The sequence below is a fragment of the Aulonocara sp. 'chitande type north' Nkhata Bay genome, linkage group LG11 (assembly GCF_057382095.1).
Source record: "Aulonocara sp. 'chitande type north' Nkhata Bay isolate Kocher_YH1m ecotype deep benthic linkage group LG11, A_spYH_male_GT1.1, whole genome shotgun sequence".
NCBI classification, from domain to species: Eukaryota; Metazoa; Chordata; class Actinopteri; order Cichliformes; family Cichlidae; genus Aulonocara; species Aulonocara sp. 'chitande type north' Nkhata Bay.
In genome coordinates, this window is record NC_141354.1 from 14,170,794 (window position 1) to 14,191,057 (window position 20,264).

Below are 20,264 nucleotides of genomic sequence, written 5' to 3' on the forward strand. Positions count from 1 at the left end.
CAGTGCTAATCACATCATTACTCCTCATGATCTTTGTGTGACCACTTAGATGTGTGGTTATTTTGGATTTTGCCTTCATAGCGCTTTGGGCCTGAACTAATAAATTGTTAGCAGCACCATGAATTAAAGCAAGACTTTTGTCAGTTTTATAAATTTTGCTAGTAATCAAGCAAAAAAAAAAAAGACTCAAATAAATATGATGCCAACAAGATCTGTGTGTGTGTGACCACCGTCGTTAAACGCCCTCGTTATGAGCGCACTCTGTTCTAATGAGCCATAATAACACCTCCTGATAATCAACCTGATAGGTGTCCCCTTTGGGCTCTCCAACCTTTGACTGGCTGGCTGGACGTTGGTGTGGAGACACTGATAGGCTATCAAAGGGAAAGAAGGAGAGGCAGGCTGGCAGTTGGCCAGTGGAAGTGATAGGACCCAAAGGAACAAGACTTGACTAACATCACATAGATGAAACACAGTGGCATAAACTGTATGCGTGCATGTGTGTACACTTTTACACGTTTAAGTTCATAACACTGATCATCATTACGATCTTTATGGTTATGATCAAAAGGGATGTAAAGTGTTCCCTATTCGTAGTTACTGTGTTTGATTTTGTCATAGTGGATTCCACGACACTCGGTGGACAAAAGTATTGGACGACACGATCTCTCAGTTTTTGAATCCAAGTATTTTCAGTCGCATTTCCACAGGTGTATGAAATCAAGCACCTAGTCGTGCAGTGGACCTGAACAAACATTTGTGAAATAGTGGATCGTTCTAAAGAGCTCACTGTAGTTCAGCACAGTACTGCAATAGGATCCACCACTGCAATAATCTCAGGCACAAAGTGGCAGATAATGTGAAGTTACAGAGTGAGTCTCTGAGCACTGAGATACATAGCGCATAAAAGTCAGCAGCGCTCCACTGCCTCAATAACTGCAGAGCTCCAAGCTCCTCTGACATGAACATCAGCGCAAACACTGTACACCAAGAGTTTCAAGGCATGGGTTTCCCTGACTGAGCAGCTCAAACAAACAGTGTGGCCCAAACAGTCTTTGCTATTTTGTCCCATATACATGGCAACCATGTAGTATATGGGATTATGTGGCAGACCAACACTTGAATTTAGCACATTTATGGTGATGTAAACAATCGTGTTGTTTTTTTGAAACCAAGAGTGACCAATTTGGACTAAGTTATGAACTAATGTTGTACCGACTTTGGTTAGCAATAGATAGTTAAATCCACCCACTATAGATGCTGGATCCCAAAGATCATATCTAATTCTTGCTGACATCAAAATAAATTAACACATTAAAAATGGGCACAGGCACAAAGATGGTTAGAACACTTAAAGCAAGCCTTATTGAAACGTAACTGCATTAAAAAATGGTCTAAAAATGCTTCAGTGGGGAGCCAGGACTCTTTGCACACCTTTAACAATGCACAATTTTAAACCCTGATAAGATTTAAAGATAATCCTCAACAACATTAATCAGTTCTCATGAAAGGCACTGCATTTATATTTTGATATATCAGAAGTTGTTAAGAACAGAATCACTGATTCAGCAGTAACTTAACAGACCATGATAGATTCACAGAGCACGTAGTACAAAAAAAGCACCTACATCATTTTGCTTTTCATTGATTACTGCTGATTGTTTATTCTTGCTTTAATCTGATGTGAGTAGCACACGCTTGCTCAGTGGCATGTCTCATTTTGAGAGTGACAAGAGAAAAAAACCATTCTCCCGTGAAAACACAACATTTATGTCACCTCGTCACTGTATACACTTCGCTCCTTTGATTTGACGTCGCTTTCACATCTCAAACAAAAGCTTTTTTTTTCAAGGTCTGTGATCAAATGTAGCCAACAATTAACACTACCAAAGGCGATCCCAGAATACGAGCTGTTTTGCAAAGTTAAGAAATTGTTTTCTTTGCAGCAGAATGGGCATCACTGTGGTTTGTTGATCTCAGCTTCCTGCAGGATGTAAAATGTCTGTGAATGCGAGCGTTGCCATGCTGTATGTGCAGTCTGGTGCGCTTTCTTGAGAAGAATGTGACCCTCTTTAAATGAGAGGAACAAACGATGGAATGATAAAAATATCTTTCTCCATCTCTTCTTTCCCTTGAGGGCTGCCTCCCCTCACTTTCATCCGGCAGCCTGAAGGGACAAGGAGGGAACAGGGTGGAGAAGGTGAGAGAGAGGGAGCGAGAGAGGGGGAACGTGAACTTTAGCAAATGTAACTTTTTAACTGCAGATTTTAAAGAACCTAATGCCTCCTTGGTAATGAGAATAATACAAATATTCCCATAAAATGAGATAACGATTGTGTCCTTACACAATGCAAACTGAAGGACAGAGCATGCACATACACACACTGATGTGATGTAGAGGTATATTTAGCGATATATGCAATGTAAATACCGTACCTAATTTGTGCACATTGTTTATTCTGAAGAAAAATGTTGTTGTTTTGCAGTGTTAAAAAAAAAGTGCAAATGAAAAGATAGAAAAGAAGATAAATATGAATTAAAACAGGCCAACCCAACAATACTGGCAAACATACACTGTTAAAAAGAAATCCTAGAAAAACAGTAATATTCTGGCAGCTGGGGCGCCAAAATAATACCATGAAATAACAGAAAATAACTTTCCCATAAAAATAAGGTTTTTTTCAGTAATGACAATACAGTTGGTTGCCCTAATTTTACATGGGATTTTGCCTTTTTCAAGTGCTTTTAAACATTAAATTAGGAACATTTTAATGTGATCAAGCAATGAAATTACCTATAAACAAAGTCAATGAATGTGGCAATATGAATAATAATACTTAAATGTACAGAAATATACAGTTAACTTAAATAATAGTGGATTGCATGCCCTGGGACAGACTGACAGCTCGAACCGGCAACCTTCCGATTACAAGGCGAACTGCCAACTCTTGAGCCACGATCGCCCTATATAGCAATAACAATTATTATTTGATGTAAACAAAGTTTATAGGAATCATGTTATATATTTTTCCATAGCATTACATTTGAATTTAACAGTTCAATCCTTCACATAACGGACAAATATTTGTGCAATCGTGATACATCTGTGAATGTATTTTAACAATCTAAATATGCATATGTACAGACAAATACATTTAAAAAACAAGGACATTATGTTTTATTACATTACAGTGATTTTACATTAATTTACATTTGAAATGTGAAATCACAGACTATTGATGTAAATTTAATGATATTCTAGAAGAACAGAACAAAACTGCAAAATACACAGTAAAATACTTTTATATTAGGACTTGTTCTTACAGTGTAGGCAGTCACATGAAATGAACTTACAAACATATAAACAAGCAAATCTACTATAATTGCAATTTTTCCCATTCTTGATGCACATTCATGGATTACCTATTAGATTGAGCTTTTCTGTGTCACACATTTTCAACTGCTCACGTGACCTATGCGCTGATAGAGCGTGCCGAATTGAATTGAACTGGCCGAGAAACTGGAGGGGAGCAAAGCAGAATGCGGTGAAAAAAATGAACAAAAGAGATAAAGATAATAGAACGTGGGGGACCATTTTGAGCAAAACAAAAAGAGAGAGATTAAGGAAAAGATGAGAGGAGCAGTGATGTCATTCACTCACCACATCCCAGTTTTCTTCCTGAATGACCCAAAGTGACTCTGCTGGAGTTTTAGGAGGGATGAGAGACCAGAAGTCTGTTCCCCGCCTCCTCCTCCTCATTTCCTCTCATCTCTTTTGCCCTTGTGCCCCTATATAACCACTGACATAGACCCTGTTTCTCTCAGAGTGGTGCTCGGTGGATAGGATACAGGTGTTTGCCTGTCAGTTTCATACTCAGACAGATTTATTTTTTGACTAGCTGATTTTTCTGAATTTGATTTGCTGACAGCACAGTTGTTGTTTGAAAGATCGGTAATCTGCAGACAGGTGAGCAAGATGAACCAACCAACTCGCATCCTGACATTGGCCTTGCTGCTCCTGCAGCTGATGGACAGCATAGGTAAGATCTGCTGATGTTTTTAATGATTTTGAAGTGGAAATGCAGAGTTGTCAGAGTGGGAAAACTGAGACTGTGGTCTATGAAAACTGTGAAGTGTAAGGATGAAATTATTCAAGAAAACTATGCTTTATTGAGAGACACATCCACAGAGCGTTGGAGTGTTTGAACTGGATTTACTGGGGAGAGATGTGTTGTGCATGTCATTCAACTGCTGTCTGTTAAATGTTTAACAATGAACTAAAAAGTCCTGATAGGTGATTTAGGAACAACAGTGTTACTGTGTTTGCTTTGGATGAGATGTTGCTCTGTGTTTTTCTTCTTCCAAAGAGAGGAAAAACATCCCAGACTAAAACCAATCTCCTCTCCTGTCTTCTCCTCCAGATGCTAAAATGAGCATCATTTCCACTAAACTAGATATTAAAGTTGGAGATGAGATCTTGCTGTTGTGTAAAGGTGAGTCGTTTATATTTCTTATCTAATTGAAACGATTCAGCATGAACATATTTTGCAATCCAGCTTTATACTCTTGTGAAGGTATTAAAATAAGGCTACAAATTATATTTTTTTCCCCTCTCTTTTTCTTTTTGACCTTCTTGTCTCTCCTCTCAGCTGGAGCAGAGGGAGACATAACCTGGCAAAAGGATGGGGAGGACATAGATGATGAAGAGATTGTGAATAAGTTGGACGAGGCCTCCTCCAAATTGGTAATTAAGAAGGCTACAATGCAGGATGCTGGCAGGTACACCTGCCACTGCGATTTTGACAGCGGACATAAAGATGATGCTCAGATACAGCTGTTTGTTTATGGTACGTAACAGCTGGCGGCACTTTTTCCATTTAAACTTTAAACTCAGTAAAATGTATGCTAGGACTTGTTGCTTTATCCTTAATCTTTTCCTCTTCTGTCAGATGGGCCATCCTTTGGAAGCACTAAGACCTACCATGAGTTTCTGGAGGGTACAGATGGGCTGGTACCCTGCCTGGTGACTGGACAGCCACAGGTGGATGTTCAGTGGTTTAAGAACCAGCAAGAAATCTCTAATGGTAAGAGCAAAAAATGGGAACATAGGACCTGATGCTACCCTGCAATATGAAGGCTTGCTTTGTGATTTAAAAAGAGCGTTTTGTGAACCTTTTGTGAACATTCAGTTTCCCAAGCAAACTCTCCTGTAAACTTTAGAGTCGTAATAAGCAAAAGTTAGTGTATGACTATCATAGCCAAAGCTGCTCTAATCAATATTTCTGCATCAAAATAGTTTTTAGTTAATTTTTTCTGCCTTTCTTCTCTTGCTTCAGTGGGAGGGCATATGCGTAAGCAGTCTGATAACACGCTCCGTATTGAAAAGGTGAAGAGAGAGGATGCTGGGACATACGTGTGCAGAGCTCAGATCAGAGGGAGGCCGTCAATCTTTATGGAACTCTCTGTTTCTGTTGTTGTCAATGGTAAGTGACTGTTTTGCACCAACACATTCATGAGGCTGAATTATTATCATCACTTCCTCATTGAGTTTTAGAATGAGATTAACAAACAAAAAAAACCCACCTGAAAATGTACTGAAACTCAACCCTCTCCTGCAGCTCCCCCGACTGTGAGACTGAGAGAAGAGGTGAAGAAAGTGTTGGCTGGACCTGAAACTAACGTCTCTTTGTTGTGTTTGGTGGACGGTCTGCCACAACCCAACATCACCTGGACCATGTAAGACCACATTTTATGATTTAATAATAAAAATCAAATGTATGGGCTGAACACGATCTGAGCATGTTACATCCCTCTCTCTAACGGCATCACAAAACCTCTAAGGTTAAACTTGTCAGATTTTTCACACAGTTCATCCTTTCCTTTTTATTTAATTCACATATATGCATGCTTGTCACAAAATGTAAATAATGTTGTTGTTGTTGTTGTTTTTATTGGTTTTAATTACCACCATAGCTGAGGGAAAATGTACAATCAGCAAAGAAACTGGGTCACGTTGTGTTGATGTTTGGACTAGTCCCCCTGACGCTCTCCGTCACTAATGTAGCGTGACATCTACACTGTGCATCAGCGGGTGGAGCAGAGTGCACGTGTCTAAGGGGGCTGTGTGTGTGTGTTCCTTGATTTCCAGCTTTATCTCTGCCTCCCTCTCCTGGCCTCGTTTTCTCCATTCCTGATATCTAAACAGTCTCACTATCTCATATTGCATAGCATATTAACATGAAAAAAATAAGCAATTTTCTATTTATTTCATTTTTTCCAGGCCTGTTCAGTTTAACCCCTCCCGTCATCACTTCAACTCAGACAGCAGCCAGCTGACTATACAGTCTGTTGTGAGGGAGGACTTTGGGGAGTACGTCTGCACGGCCACCAACAAGATTGCTGAGAGCAGCGCTACCATCATGCTTCATGTCTTTGGTTGGTTTGATTGTGTTTCACTTTAAAAACAGCTGTGCTAGAAAAACTCTTTTTAAATCTCGTTTCAGCAGTTTGTGTCACGATCATTGATGTGTTTCATTTCAGAGGCCCCCGAGGTGTTTGTCTCAGCAGAGCAGCAGCGTGTGTTGGTGGGTGAGGCTGTATCTGTGTCCTGTAATGTGACTGGCCATCCCCACCCTGAATTACACTGGCTCAACAAGCAAAATGGACAAACACTGGTAAGACTGTATAAACATAAATACTTAGATTCAAACAGCAAATTGTGTAGCTGAATTCAAGGACCTATATGTAAGCACTAATCCTGAATTGAAAAATTTGATAGAGCCCATAATGTTATATGGTTAAATATATGTAATGTTTTTTAAAATGTTTTTACCTTCTGTCTTTTTCTCTCTGTCAGAGTTCAACTTCAGGCCGCGTGCGAGTGGTGGATAATGTGTTGATGATTGATGAGGTGGTGCCCTCTGATGGTGGATTGTATTCCTGCATGGCCATCAGTTCTTCTGGAAATGCATCAAGAGATGTCGCCGTATACAGTAAGAGTTTTTCTCTGTCATATATGGTTAAATGGAGAAAGTGCCTTTATACTTTATTTATAACACCAGTGCATGTTCTGTTTCTTTTATATTAATTTGTGTTTTGCTGTTCCCTTTTTCATTTTTTTCATTTTACACCCTAACTTCAGCTCAGCCCGGTCCACCTCTCTACCTGTCAGTCTCTGCGGGTCCAGCTTCAGTCCACTTCTCACTGAAAACCACACCTGTGAGTGGAGGAACACCCATCACAAGTTTTGTCCTGCAGTGGAAAGAAAAACCCACAGAGCAGTGGAAGGAGAACACCGTCCCGGCTACAGGTGAAACACCTCCTCTTTCCAGCACTTTCACCTGCTCACAAGTAAAAGTTTTATGAATGTGTGAATGAGTAGTAGGACTTGAATATGTGCAGTATCTGATGCTGTTTGTGTGTTTTTTGTAGATCCTCTTGTTATCAACCTCAAGCCGTACACTTCGTACACAGTACGTCTCTCTGCACTGAATGCAGTGGGACGTGGAAAGTTCTCTGAGACACACAATGTCCACACACAGGGAATACGTAAGTTCTTCACACATTACCAACATATTATATAAAGCATACATTATATCTCTAATTCATTCCATAAATTTAAATAGGAGTGAATGAATTACTGGTTCACACTGTGCAGGATGCTTGCTGATGTTTTTGTGGTACTACATCCTTATCTGCCATCATTACTTTTTCTTTTCCATGTCATCTTCTTCCGTCTCCTGATATTCACTCGCGCTGTTCATCACATGATGTAATCCACCGTCATCCATCCTCAGAAGGTAAAGTTCTCACAGTTTTTTGCTAAACTAACCTGACATGCTAGTTTAAGTAAATCAGTCAAATGCAGTGATCAGGTTTTAAATATTGTTATGAATTCTTCGTGTTTTTCTTGCGTCGTTCCCACAGGTGAACCTGACAGTCCAGTTCTATCCTCTGATGAGATGAAAATAGAGAGCAACACCTTCTCTGTCCCTCTTAAACACACGGTAGATGGTGGCAGCCCTGTGTTGCAGTTTAATGCTCGATACAGACAGGTAAGAGACAGCATGAGCCTGTCTTTGTGTTTGTCTCCATCAACCCATTTCCCTTGATTAAGTCCTTTGGTTGCTCTGCTGTCTTTAACCAGGATAAAGAAGAGGCTGAGTGGAAGGAACTGCAGATGCCACCTGATGCTGACTCTGTTTCCCTCAAAGACTTGGCTTTTGGCTCAAACTATCAGCTGGAAGTCTCAGCAGTCAATGCCAACGGTTCCTCCATACCTGCCACATTCAACTTCACCATCGCAGAACAGTCTGGTATGTGGCCTCTTGAGATCTGCAGCATATACGGAGCTAGAAGTTATTCTTAGAGTGTAATTTATACATTGAAAAACTGACACTCATACAAAATCACAGCAGATCTACCTGAATAATAGAATTTTCTTGTCAGAATAAAGATGTTTAATGTTTTCTGTTTGCGCATTGAGACTTTTTCCTCTCTCCCACCAGCCAAGAGCGGCATGACCAAAGGCGCTGTGGTTGGCATCGTCATGATCATCTTTCTGGTGGTATTCATTGCTGTCGATGCCACCTGCTGCTACAGAAACCACTGCGGCCTGCTCATGTGCATTGCCGTGAAGCTCTTTGGGCAGAAAGTTCCAGGAATCAAAAAGCTGGAAGAAGGAGGTGAAAAGGGGTAAGTGTTTGGAATAACCTGGAGGAGATGAAGCTTATATCATATATTTCCATGATCATAACTCATATATTTATGTGTTTTGTCTGCAGAGAAGTAAAGCTGAAGGGCATGTCCACTCTGAAAAGCAGTATGCAACAGGTGGGGGTCCCACTCAAGGAAGGGAAATGTGACAAGGCCCCACTCACCAAGAATGAGTACGTTCATTTTCTCCCACACACTGTAAATCTACACAGATATGTCATAAACATGCGTTGAGAATCTCACCGACTACTTCTTTTCGTCTCGCAGGAAAACCCAACCTGATAGAGACCTGCCCAGCATTAATGCATGAGACAAGAAAACAAAGACGGGAAGATTTCATGTACTTTACAAACAACAGAAGAAGAAGTGAAGTAATGATAGGTGCCATGGGAAAGGGCAAACACTTTAACACTCCGTAGGGGACTGGCTGACTTTGGCCTGACCCAAACCTCTGAACGGTTTCAGTCAGTGGACAGCGATTCTTTGTGCAGCCTCTCGTGACAGCACTGTCCTCTCCTCAAGCTTCTAGCTGACCTGGTTGATACGTGACTGCAGACAGGAGATTAGCAGAAGTTTTTTTGTTACTTTGTCTGCTTTTACAGGGTAATCCTCATGTCTGTGGTTTACAGGCTAAAGCCATTGTTGTTACTTTCTAACTTTACACTTGATTTATGAAAAAAAATCATAAAGACACAACAAAGGTTTGCCTTTCACATTTGAATGTTACACAGGCGTGAGGACCTAGTTCATTTTGGTTTTTGTTACTAACTTTTTATTATTACTGCACTGTGGCAGCTCTACTAACTTATGTCTATGACAAAATATCCTATTAATGTAACACCAAATATGACAACTTTACCATGTGGACTATTTAAAGGGCAATATATACTAAACCTACACATAACCAACCTTAATTTAAAGTATGCTAATTTGTGTTGGTATTTATTGGGTTTAAAAGCCGTACCGTGACTAAATGAGAAATGTTGTAAAAATGAAAAACATAATTGGACTTTTTAGCCAGTTTTGTTCTCAAGCACTTTTTTAGGAAAAGTTTTGAAGCTCTGCTAGTGTCACTGAACACTTAAAATGAGATCCCTCTTTAAAGTACCTGTAATAATAGCCGACATGTATGATATGGTTGCTAGACACAAAACTGATTGATGTAACTCATTTTTGTATTTATGACCAAATTAATGATTACAGGACGCAAGCTGTTCAAACGACAATTTATTTGAAGTATCTTCGAATTTTTGAAGGCGATGCATGTTTGTTTTTATATTATGTTTTTCACTGTACATTCTTGTAAATACATGTTACTTCTTTCTCTTTGTGTTTTATAAAAAACTTTGACTTGGAAAGCAGCTGTATGTCTCTTTTACTCACCAAATGAATGTTTTTCCCTTTTTCCTGGTGTAATTATCTCATACAGTAAAACTATGAACACTGAGAAAACCTGTTTTTTCTTTATTGACTAAGCCTATCACAGTTACATATAACACCTGGCTACTATATTTAGAGAGTTTAAGAATATAATATGTTCCATTAAAAAAAAGCCCTGCATGGAAATGACTGTGCTTCCACAGCTCACTGAGCGCCATGTTCAAATTTAATGTAAATGTATAAAAAGAATGATGACATGTCTCTGCTTCCTCCCACTTTACAAAAGTGAAGCCAAAAGCTTCTACAGTCACTGAACACAACATTTATTTAGCAGTTTTTAATTCCAGATCAACCAAGTATTGACTCCAGTTGTGCTGAATGGATTTCTGACTTAAATCCTTCAAGTAAGCAAGATGTACTATGTACTATAACTCACATGACTACAGCATTAAAAACCTTATTGTTCAGTCGTGGTATGCTGAGCTAATGTTGGTATTTTGATATCCAAGCAACTTTTTTGATACCAACTTTTTATCTTTCTCGAAATCCAGCTGTGTATAAACAGAGTTAAACTGTAGTCTCAGTTGCTTTCTTCATGTTTGGATGTTTAGGATGTGATAAACTCCAGTCACGTAAACATCTGTTGACTTCTGAAGAAAACATCAGGACTAGAAAACAAAGAAAAAAGTCTGTCTGCAGATGCAGTGCTGTGTAATAGTGAGTGTGATCAGCATGAGTATGATGTGGCTGCTAATCTGAATTTCTTCTTTCATGTAATATAAAATGAGATTGACCACAGTTATGACTGATGGCAGTTTTTTCTGTACAATGTGAGAATGGCCCATCATGTCTAAGATTACACACCACCTGACAGGCAGGCCACAGTGCTTTGTTTTATATAGTGGTGAGCGGCTATGCTGTCTCTATTCCTGTTCACCTCATACACCTCAAACTGTCAGTACAGCTCAGTGAAAGCTTCTGCTTCTGAAAGTGAAAAAGCACTGAAAACTCCTACTTTTACAGAGGGACTATTGAGAGCGTCCTGAGCAGCTGCATCACTGTCTGGTCTGATGATAACTGCACTGTATCGGATCGCAACACCCTACAACAGATAGTGAGAACAGATGAGAACATCACTGGAGCCTCTCTTTCCTCCATCACAGACACTTATCGCACCAGCTACATCCGCAAAGCCACAGGCATTTTGGAGAAACCCTCACGGACACTATTCGCCCGGCTGCCTTCTGACAAGAGGTACCGGAGCATTCGGGCCCTCACTGTCAGACTGACAAACAGTTTCTTCCCCCAGGCTGTTAGACTCCTGAACACTCAGTGACTGGACTGACACACACACACACACACCCTCATACACGTCACTACCAAGCACTTATCTGCACAATTTCATACACACACAGACAGCACACCTTCATACACCAAGTTACTTTTTGCACAATGCTCAGTCATTTCTATTGCAGTTGTGTCTGCACTGTCTTGTGTCTGTAACGTTCTGTTCTGTCTTGGTTTTGTTTTTGCATTTTTTGCACATTGCACTTTATGTAGTCCTGCGTTGATTGTGTGTTATATGTCATATGTAGCACCAGGGTCTTGGAGGAAGGTTGTCTCATTTCACTGTGTACTGTACCACTGCACATGGTTGGAATGACAATAAAGCCACTTGACCTTGACCTGTCTATCTCGGGCCAGGATGTTGATATGGAGCAGTATAGATGCCTGAGCATCCACATTAACAACAGGCTGAAATGGAAGACTGTATACATTGACTTTATTCTTCAGCAATTTACACTGAACATTGAAGTTACCATTTTAATGTCTTATGATTCGATTTCTGTGGGCGGGGGGGGGGGGGGGGGGGGGGGGTGTGTTTGGTTTTTTTAGCTCCTTTGTTTTACTTTATTTCATTTATATCTAAATAATTTAACTATTTTCTTTTGAGCATTTTTTTAAAGCTATCTTATTTATGTAACTTTTTTATAGATTGTGTTTTGGCTGATTGAGCACAATAATTTCTTACTTTCAGGAACAATTAACATATATTTTATCCTTTATATAGTAGAACTGTCTATTCATCCATCCATTTTCTTCCACTTATCCAGGGCCGGGTCGCGCGCGGGGGCAGCAGCCCAAGCAGAGAAGCCCAGACCTCCCTCTCCCCAGCCACCTCCTCCAGCTTGTCCGGGGGAACACCAAGACGTTTCCAGGCCAGCCGAGAGATATAATCTCTCCAGCATGTCCTGGGTCTGCCCCAGGGCCTCCTCCCGGTGGGACATGCCCGGAAAACCTCACCCAGGAGGTGCCCAGGAGGCATCCTTGTCAGATGCCCGAACCACCTCAACTGGCTCCTTTCGATGTGGAGGAGCAGCGGCTCTACTCCCAGCCCCTTCCAAATGGCCGAACTTCTCACCCTATCTCTAAGGGAGAGGCCAGCCACCCTTCGGAGGAAGCTCATTTCTGCCGCTTGTATTTGCGATCTCGTTCTTTCGGTCACTACCCACAGCTCGTGGCCATAGGTGAGGGTAGGGACGTAGATTCACCAGTAAATTGAGAGCTTCACTTTTACACTCAGCTCTCTCCTCACCACAACAGACCAGTACAGCGTCCGCATCGCTGCGTCCGCTGCACCAGTCCATCTGTCAATCTCCGGCTCCTTTCTCCCGTCACTCGGGAACAAGACCCTGAGATACTTAAACTCCTCCACTTTGGGGCAGGAACTCATCCCCGACCCGCAGTGGGTACTCCCCCCTTTTCCAGCTGAGGACCATAGCCTCAGATTTGGAGGTGCTGATTCTCATTCCCACCACTTCAGGGGTACTGCCCCTGATCTCCACGCAACATTGTAGAGGTGTGTCAACCAAGACAGCCCTACAACATCCAGAGCCTTCAGGAACTCGGGGTGGACCCCGTCCACCCCAGGGGCTCTGCCACCAAGGAGTTGTTTAACTGCCTCAGTGACCTCGCCCCCAGAGATTGGCGGGTTATCCCCTTCGTCCCCAGATTCTGCTTCCACCACGGAAGACGTGCCAGTGGGATTGAGGAGGTCCTCGAAGTATTCCTTCCACTGCCTGGCAATTTTCTCAGTCGAAGTCAGCAGCACTCCACCTGCACTGTACACAGTGCAGGTAGAGCACCGCTTTCCCCTCCTGAGTCGCCTGACGGTTTGCCAGAATCTCTTTGGGGAAGTCCGAAAGTCTGCACTGTTAATAAGAAGTTTATCAGTCCCATAGATGCTGGCCTGTTGTTGTGTGTGTGTGTGTGCAGCGGACGTTGTTATCTATCTGATATGTTTACAACGTGTGAGAGTGTGGTGAAGAAAATTGGTTTACCAAATGTGTTTATTTGTTAAGTCCCCTGTTTTCCTTTCATCATCTCCCCAAGGCGGCTGCCAAACAAAAGAAAGAACTTCTGTCAATAGTAGAGGCCGAGATAAGACCCAAAAATACTCCAACAAACAACTTACGGTAATGCTACATGATGTTACGTGCCAGTTTGCAAACTCTGCATTTCTTTGACTAATTTCCTCCATTTAAATTTAACTAATGAGATTGTTACAATCTAAATGGGTTGACTTTTGACTAAAACCTCCCGAGTCGCCATCAGTAAACTCCACTGTATAAAAATACATTCTTTAAAACAGACACTTTTTTCCCTTCTCTGAGATGTTTTTTTGACAAACAACCACTGATATCTGCTGCTGGCAAAACAGTGTTATATAATGACAACCAAAATAAAAATTAAGTCAAAATAAACAGGACTCAATTCTGGTAAATTTCATAATTGTTAGGTTAGGATGGAATAAAAAATGTCTGCAGATGTTTATGTTATTTCTCTATCTACAGGTAAACTTTTTGTTTTTCATAAAATGGAAAACAAGTATAACCATGTCAGAACAATTATGTGGTTCAATATCATTTACACCACATGTAATGGAAAAAGAAAAGCACCATCCATTCGCTTCCGGTCATCCTTTTCGGGGTCGCGGGGGGTGCTGGAGCCTATCCCAGCTGTCATAGGGCGAGAGGCAGGGTACACCCTGGACAGGTCGCCAGTCTGTCGCAGGGCCAACACACAGGGACAGACAACCATTCGCACTCACATTTACTCACACATTCACACCTAGAGGCAATTTGGATTATCCAATTAACCTACCCCCACAAGCTGCATGTCTTTGGGAGGAAGCCGGAGTACCCGGAGGGAACCCACGCAAACACGGGGAGAACATGCAAACTCCACACAGAAAGATCCCGGCCTGATGTTGGAATTGAACTCAGGACCTTCTTGCTGTGCGGCAACAGTGCTAACCACCGTGCAGATAAACTTATCTAATTAATCACACAGTTCATTCTTTTCTTTTTAGTTAGTTAACATATATGCATGCTTGCCATGAAAGTAAATTTACCTTCATTTTTTCCAGGCCTGTGGAGTTTAACCCCTCCCGTCATCACTTCAACTCAGACAGCAGCCAGATGACTATACAGTCTGTTGTCAGGAAGAACTTTGAGGAGTACGTCTGCACGGCTACCAACAAGATTGCTGAGAGCAGTGCTGCCATCATGCTTCAAGTCTTTGGTTGGTTTGATTGTGTTTCATTTCGAAAGCAGCTGTGCTTTAGTCAGATTTCAGACCAGAAAAACACCTTCTGTCTTTTTCTCTCTGTCAGAGTTCAACTTCAGGCCGTGTGCGAGTGGTGGATAATGTGTTGATGATTGATGAGGTGGTGCCCTCTGATGGTGGATTGTATTCCTGCATGGCCATCAGTTCTTCTGGAAATGCATCAAGAGATGTCGCCGTATACAGTAAGAGTTTTTCTCTGTCATATATGGTTAAATGGAGAAAGTGCCTTTATACTTTATTTATAACACCAGTGCATGTTACTGTTCCTTTTAAATTAATTTGTGTTTTGCTGTTGCTTCTCACTGAAAACCACACCTGTGAGTGGAGGAACAACCATAACAAGTTTTGTCCAGCATTGGAAACAAAAACCAATCACTGACAAAAAGTCATCATTTACACTTTCAACTGCTCACAGGGGCGTAATTTCCAGGGGGGTTAGGGGGGTTACAGTGTCACGCCAAATTGTCATACATCCAACTGCTCTAAGTAAAAAATTCAATCAATTCACATGCACATCAACAGGCTCCCATATCCCAACACTTCCAGTGAGACGGCAAACAACGCAAACAGAACAGACAAACAACAAAACAAAACAAAAAAAGAAATCCAAAAGAAAAGACAAAGCAGCAGAACTTCTGTCAGTGTAGCCCGGAGAAGCAGTGGCGCCCAAGCTATAAAAGTTATCAGCCACCCACTGAGGCCTACACTTCCGATCAAACAGCGTCGCTCAATTTGTTAACAAAGTAGCCCATATGAGGCTTCTGCAGAAGCCAATAAACAGTGTTGGGGAGTAACGGCATGTACCACCGTTACGTACACTCAACAAAAATATAAACGCAACACCTTTGTTACTGCTCCCATTCCCCATGGGATGGACGTAGAGACCTAAAATTCATTCCAGATACACAATATAACCATCCCTCCCAAACAGTGGTCACAAATCAGTCCAAATGTGTGGTAGTGGGCACATCTGCTATATTGAGATAATCCATCCCACCTCACAGGTGTGCCACATCAGGATGCTGATCTGACATCATGAGTAGTGCACAGGTGTACCTTATACTGCCCACAACAAAAGGCCACCCTGGAATGTGTAGTTTTGTCTCACAGCAAAATGCCACAGATGCCACAAGCAATGAGGGAGCGTGCAATTGGCATGCTGACAGCAGGAATGTCAACCAGATCTGTCGCCCGTGCATTGAATGTTCATTTCTCAACCATAAGCCGTCTCCACAGGCGTTTCAGAGAATATGGCAGCACATCCAACCGGCCTCACAACCGCAGACCTCGTGTAACCACACCAGCCCAGGACCTCCACATCCAGCAGGTTCACCTCCAAGATCGTCTGAGACCAGCCACCCAGACAGCTGCTGGAACAATTGGTTTGCACAACCAAACAATTTCTGCACAAACTGTCAGAAACCGTCTCAGGGACGCTCAACTGCATGCCCGTCGTCCTCATCGGGGTCTTGACCTGACTCCAGCTCGTCGCCGTAACAGACTTGTGTGGGCAAATGCTCACATTCGATGGCGTCTGGCACGTTGGAGAGGTGTGCGCTTCACGGATGAATCATGGTTCACATTGTTCAGGGCAGATGGCAGCTGAGAATGTCCCAGTTCTTGCATGGCCAGCATACTCACCGGACATGTCACCCATTGAGCATGTTCGGGATGTGCTTGACCGGCGTATACGACAGCGTGTACCAGTTCCCACGAATATCCAACAACCTCGCACAGCCATTGAAGTGGAGTGGACCAACATTCCACAGGCCACAATTGACAATCTGATAGACTCCATGCGATGATGTGTTGCACTGCATGAGGCAAATGGTGGTCACACCAGATACTGACCGGTTCTGGGTCCCCAGACCCCCAATAGCGCAAGAAACTGCACATTCCAGGGTGGCCTTTTGTTGTGGGCAGTCTGAGGTACACCTGTGCACTACTCATGATGTCAGATCAGCATCCTGATGTGGCACACCTGTGAGGTGGGATGGATTATCTCAATATAGCAGATGTGCCCACTACCACACATTTGGACTGATTTGTGACCACTGTTTGGGAGGGATGGTTATATTGTGTATCTGGAATGAATTTTAGGTCTCTACGTCCATCCCATGGGGAATGGGAGCAGTAACAAAGGTGTTGCGTTTATATTTTTGTTGAATGTATTTAAAATACAAAATATGAGTAACTGTCCCTGTACTAACGCTCGGAGCCGCGGACCTGTTTTATATACACGCGGAATAGTTTTCTATACGAGATCGCTGCAAAAAGTGCAGCCTTACCTAATGTCCACCTTACTGTTACTCATTTATTTTATATTAAAATTTAAGAATCTAGTTGGTATTGGTATGGCGATTATCCTTCAGTAATAGTAATAAATCACACAGCAATAGTACTTTCATGTAGTTGTAAAAAGCATGAAAAAATATTAAGTAATCCAAAGTAATCAGAATACGTTACTCTCACTGAGTAACGTAAAGGAATATGTTACAAAATACATTTTAGGGCATGTATTCTGTAATCTGTAGTGGAATACATTTTAAAAGTAACCTTCCCAACACTGCCTATAAACACACTTATTTACCACCAAGTAAAATAATAAATGACACAAAATAAACACATACCAGCAGCGATGGGAGGCTTCAGGAAGATAATCCGCAGGTGATAACATGAGTAACACCAATCAACAAAAGTACAGCCAATTCAGGCTGAGGAAGTCGCAACATGTACGCAACTCCTAACTGTAACACCCAGGGAAGTCAGGTGACCGAAAGGCCGCATGCGGATAACAACAGGTGAGCGATTCAGGGACACTCAGATGGCAGCTACTATTTATAGCAGAGCCATCTAATATGATTGGTTAGTAGTTGGATTAAAAACAAAAGTACTGCATACAGTATTCATTCTGCTACACAGAGAAGTAATGCTGAAGAGCATATCCACTCTGGAAAGTATGCAACAGGTGGAGGTTCCCACACTCGCTTATGAGGTCGGTCAGTTCACAGAGATGAATATGAAAACTGTTTAATATGCTGTAGGCTACAAACAACAAAAGAAGAGAGAGGTCAAATATACTAAAACGGTCTGATTTGGGGGTGAACCAGAGCTCTGCATTTTTGCAGTGAGAGGACGGTGGTTCTGAATGTAGCCTCTTTGTCTTTGACAGCAATGTCCACTCCTCAGGCTTCTACCCGACAACAGGGTGACTACAGGGAGGAAATTCTGCTGAATGTTTTGTTGTTTATTCAATTTGTTCACTGCAGGGGAGTAAACGAGATGAATCAATGCTGCACAGTGAGACCAGCAATTTATTTCATATCAGCAAGTTTTCTAATTATATGTCTTGGTATAAGATACACTGCTGTAATATGCAGACTCTACTTCATCATTCCTGGTACAGAAAGCTTATGTTAGTCTTTTGAAATGTAAGCAGTGAACTTCCTCAGGAAATAACTGATGTCCAAGTCTCTTTTGTCCCAAATTTGTGTGTATAAACAGAGTAAACAGCAGTTCTGGTTCCTTTCTTCATGCTTAAACAGTGATAAAAATGATAAAGTCCAGTTCTGTAAACAGTTGCAGACTGCTGAGCAGAACGTCACAACCAGAAAACGACAAGTGAAACATACATATCTTACTCTTCAGAGAAGCAAACCTGAGAAAATGTCTTTTTCACCACCTAGTGCTGATCTTTTTTTTTTTTTTCTTCCAGTATATTGAATAAAATGCAAGGTTTTTCCCCACCCTAGTTCTATTTTTCTTAAATGAAGCTTATGGGAAGGTTCAATGTCTGCTCGCTCCCATATGCTGCCAAATAAATCTAAGATTTATCCACTTTCCCACGCTGTCAAGCTGCTTGTGTCATCGCTGGGCTAGTCCAGTCATCTTCTCTCTGCCTTTTCCCGGCCAATCAACATTCGTGTCACGTACTTAAAATCTCACTGCGCATCTGTCTTTCTCCTTCGCGGACTCCTTTGTGCAACCCACCTCCTCCCCGTCTCCACTCACTCATCACTCAAGCTCCATTCAAGCCACCTTCATCTCCACCACCAGCATTTAGGCCATCTGAGTCTAACTGCCAAACATTTATCTGTATTATTATTGTTGTTATTATTATTAAGTCTTTGTTATTATTTATTTAGTCTAAAATATGTTGGCATAAAAATTAAAAAGGGCTATTGTAAAATTGCTAAAATCAATGTCAAATATAGATTCGATTCTTTCATTGCCTGCTCAAAATTTGCCCAAAACTTTTATTTGAGGCAATTTAATATTTCATTTTTCATGTTTTATTAAAAAGAAACTGGCAGGCACAAATTCACTATTTGGGACTCAAACACAGAGTTTGTATACTTGATGTTTTGTGCTGATTAATAAAGTGTCTTGCATGCAAATGCTCCAAATTAAAGAGATGGTCCTCACCTGCATCCATCAGATAGAGGAAGAGAGGGAATCAAGATTACCGCATCCATTACTGATGAACATTTTCACTGTAGCTCTCTTTTAAAATGGCCATATATGTATTTAAATGACTTCTGAATATATGTTTAGTTTTGACCAATACAATCTGTTGATTGTTTCTTCACTTTCTGTGTATAACTTCAGTTACCTAAAAGTATTAAGACAGTAATTTGGTTTAGATTTTCACAGGTCAGATTCGGGTTGCCTGCATTATACACTGGGCTGCCATGGCAAACTATATGCTGTAGTGACATTTTTCCTCCTTCAGTGATTGGTCTCCAACAGCTTTGAAAGTCAAAGCTGCAAAGCATTTGTTAAAGATTAATTAAGATTATTTAAATCAAGCATTTTTTAAAACCTGGACAACAGTGTGTGGCTTGCTCTTTGTCCTGCAAAAGAATGCTAAAAATCCCAATTTGGGGCGTTAAAAATGTAAAAAGAATCTTTAATGCAACATCTATAATCTCTCCTTAGCACCAAGACAGATACAGTCGACTGTTCTTTCTTTTTCTGATTTCCTCTCATAACAAGTTCAACACAGGACCTACAAAAAATGCTTAAAGGTGCGACAAATGTCAAATGTTGAACTATATTTGTTAATAATTAGGCATGTTCTATGCTTTCTATTGTTAGCTAGTTCATTTACATATCTTTGGACTCCAGTCACAACTCTATCTGTGAACACTTGGTCATTATTATAGTCCATGGTTAGACCAACGAAGAAAACTAAAAACAAAGAGAAAAAACTGAATCTGCACAGAACTCTTAAGCACTGTAGTTAATATGTAATGAAAACTATCATCACAGAGAGAAGTGAACAAATAACGACAGAGGTGAAACTACTTCCCATGCGACAATGTTAGGGTGGATCATTAGATGGCAGTATTTCCCCACGATTTTAACTATTGCTCCAAGAGACATGACAAATATTCTTTTGGGCTTTTAAGTAAACATTTCAATCTGTAAAGTCTTTATATTCTTTTGGAGATGACATTTCCTGCACACATTTAATTTGTGTAGAATTAGAGCACAGTAACCAAGTCAAGATTGGAATTTGTACTTTTATTGTTTGATGA

General features: G+C 41.2%; 1 protein-coding gene and 1 long non-coding RNA gene across 2 annotated transcripts; one reads left to right on the top strand and one right to left on the bottom strand.

The window, feature by feature from the left end:
• The first annotated feature begins 3,836 nt into the window (after positions 1-3,836).
• Positions 3,837-10,410, top strand: ncam3 (neural cell adhesion molecule 3). Its single transcript, XM_086310693.1, has 16 exons — positions 3,837-4,040; positions 4,422-4,493; positions 4,650-4,847; positions 4,950-5,084; positions 5,337-5,483; positions 5,619-5,736; positions 6,281-6,435; positions 6,541-6,674; positions 6,857-6,992; positions 7,142-7,309; positions 7,432-7,548; positions 7,927-8,054; positions 8,147-8,315; positions 8,508-8,694; positions 8,784-8,888; positions 8,983-10,410. Exons 1-16 carry the CDS (start codon positions 3,977-3,979, stop codon positions 9,023-9,025), a joined length of 2,076 nt encoding a protein of 691 aa, XP_086166819.1. The 5' UTR covers positions 3,837-3,976; the 3' UTR covers positions 9,026-10,410.
• LOC147318649 (uncharacterized) lies at positions 7,338-17,484 on the bottom strand. The gene is made up of 3 exons (XR_015131475.1): positions 17,355-17,484; positions 8,424-8,671; positions 7,338-8,334 (listed from the first exon to the last, which is right to left on the bottom strand). It is a non-coding gene; the product is annotated as an uncharacterized LOC147318649 (long non-coding RNA).
• Positions 17,485-20,264: the final 2,780 nt, after the last annotated feature.

Coding starts and splice junctions, on each gene's coding strand:
- ncam3 (XM_086310693.1), top strand. CDS start 3,977: ATGAACCAACCAACTCGCATCCTGACATTGGCCTTGCTGCTCCTGCAG. Junction 8,316..8,507: donor CACCATCGCAGAACAGTCTG/GTATGTGGCCTC, acceptor CTCTCCCACCAG/CCAAGAGCGGCATGACCAAA. Junction 8,889..8,982: donor GCCCCACTCACCAAGAATGA/GTACGTTCATTT, acceptor TTCGTCTCGCAG/GAAAACCCAACCTGATAGAG.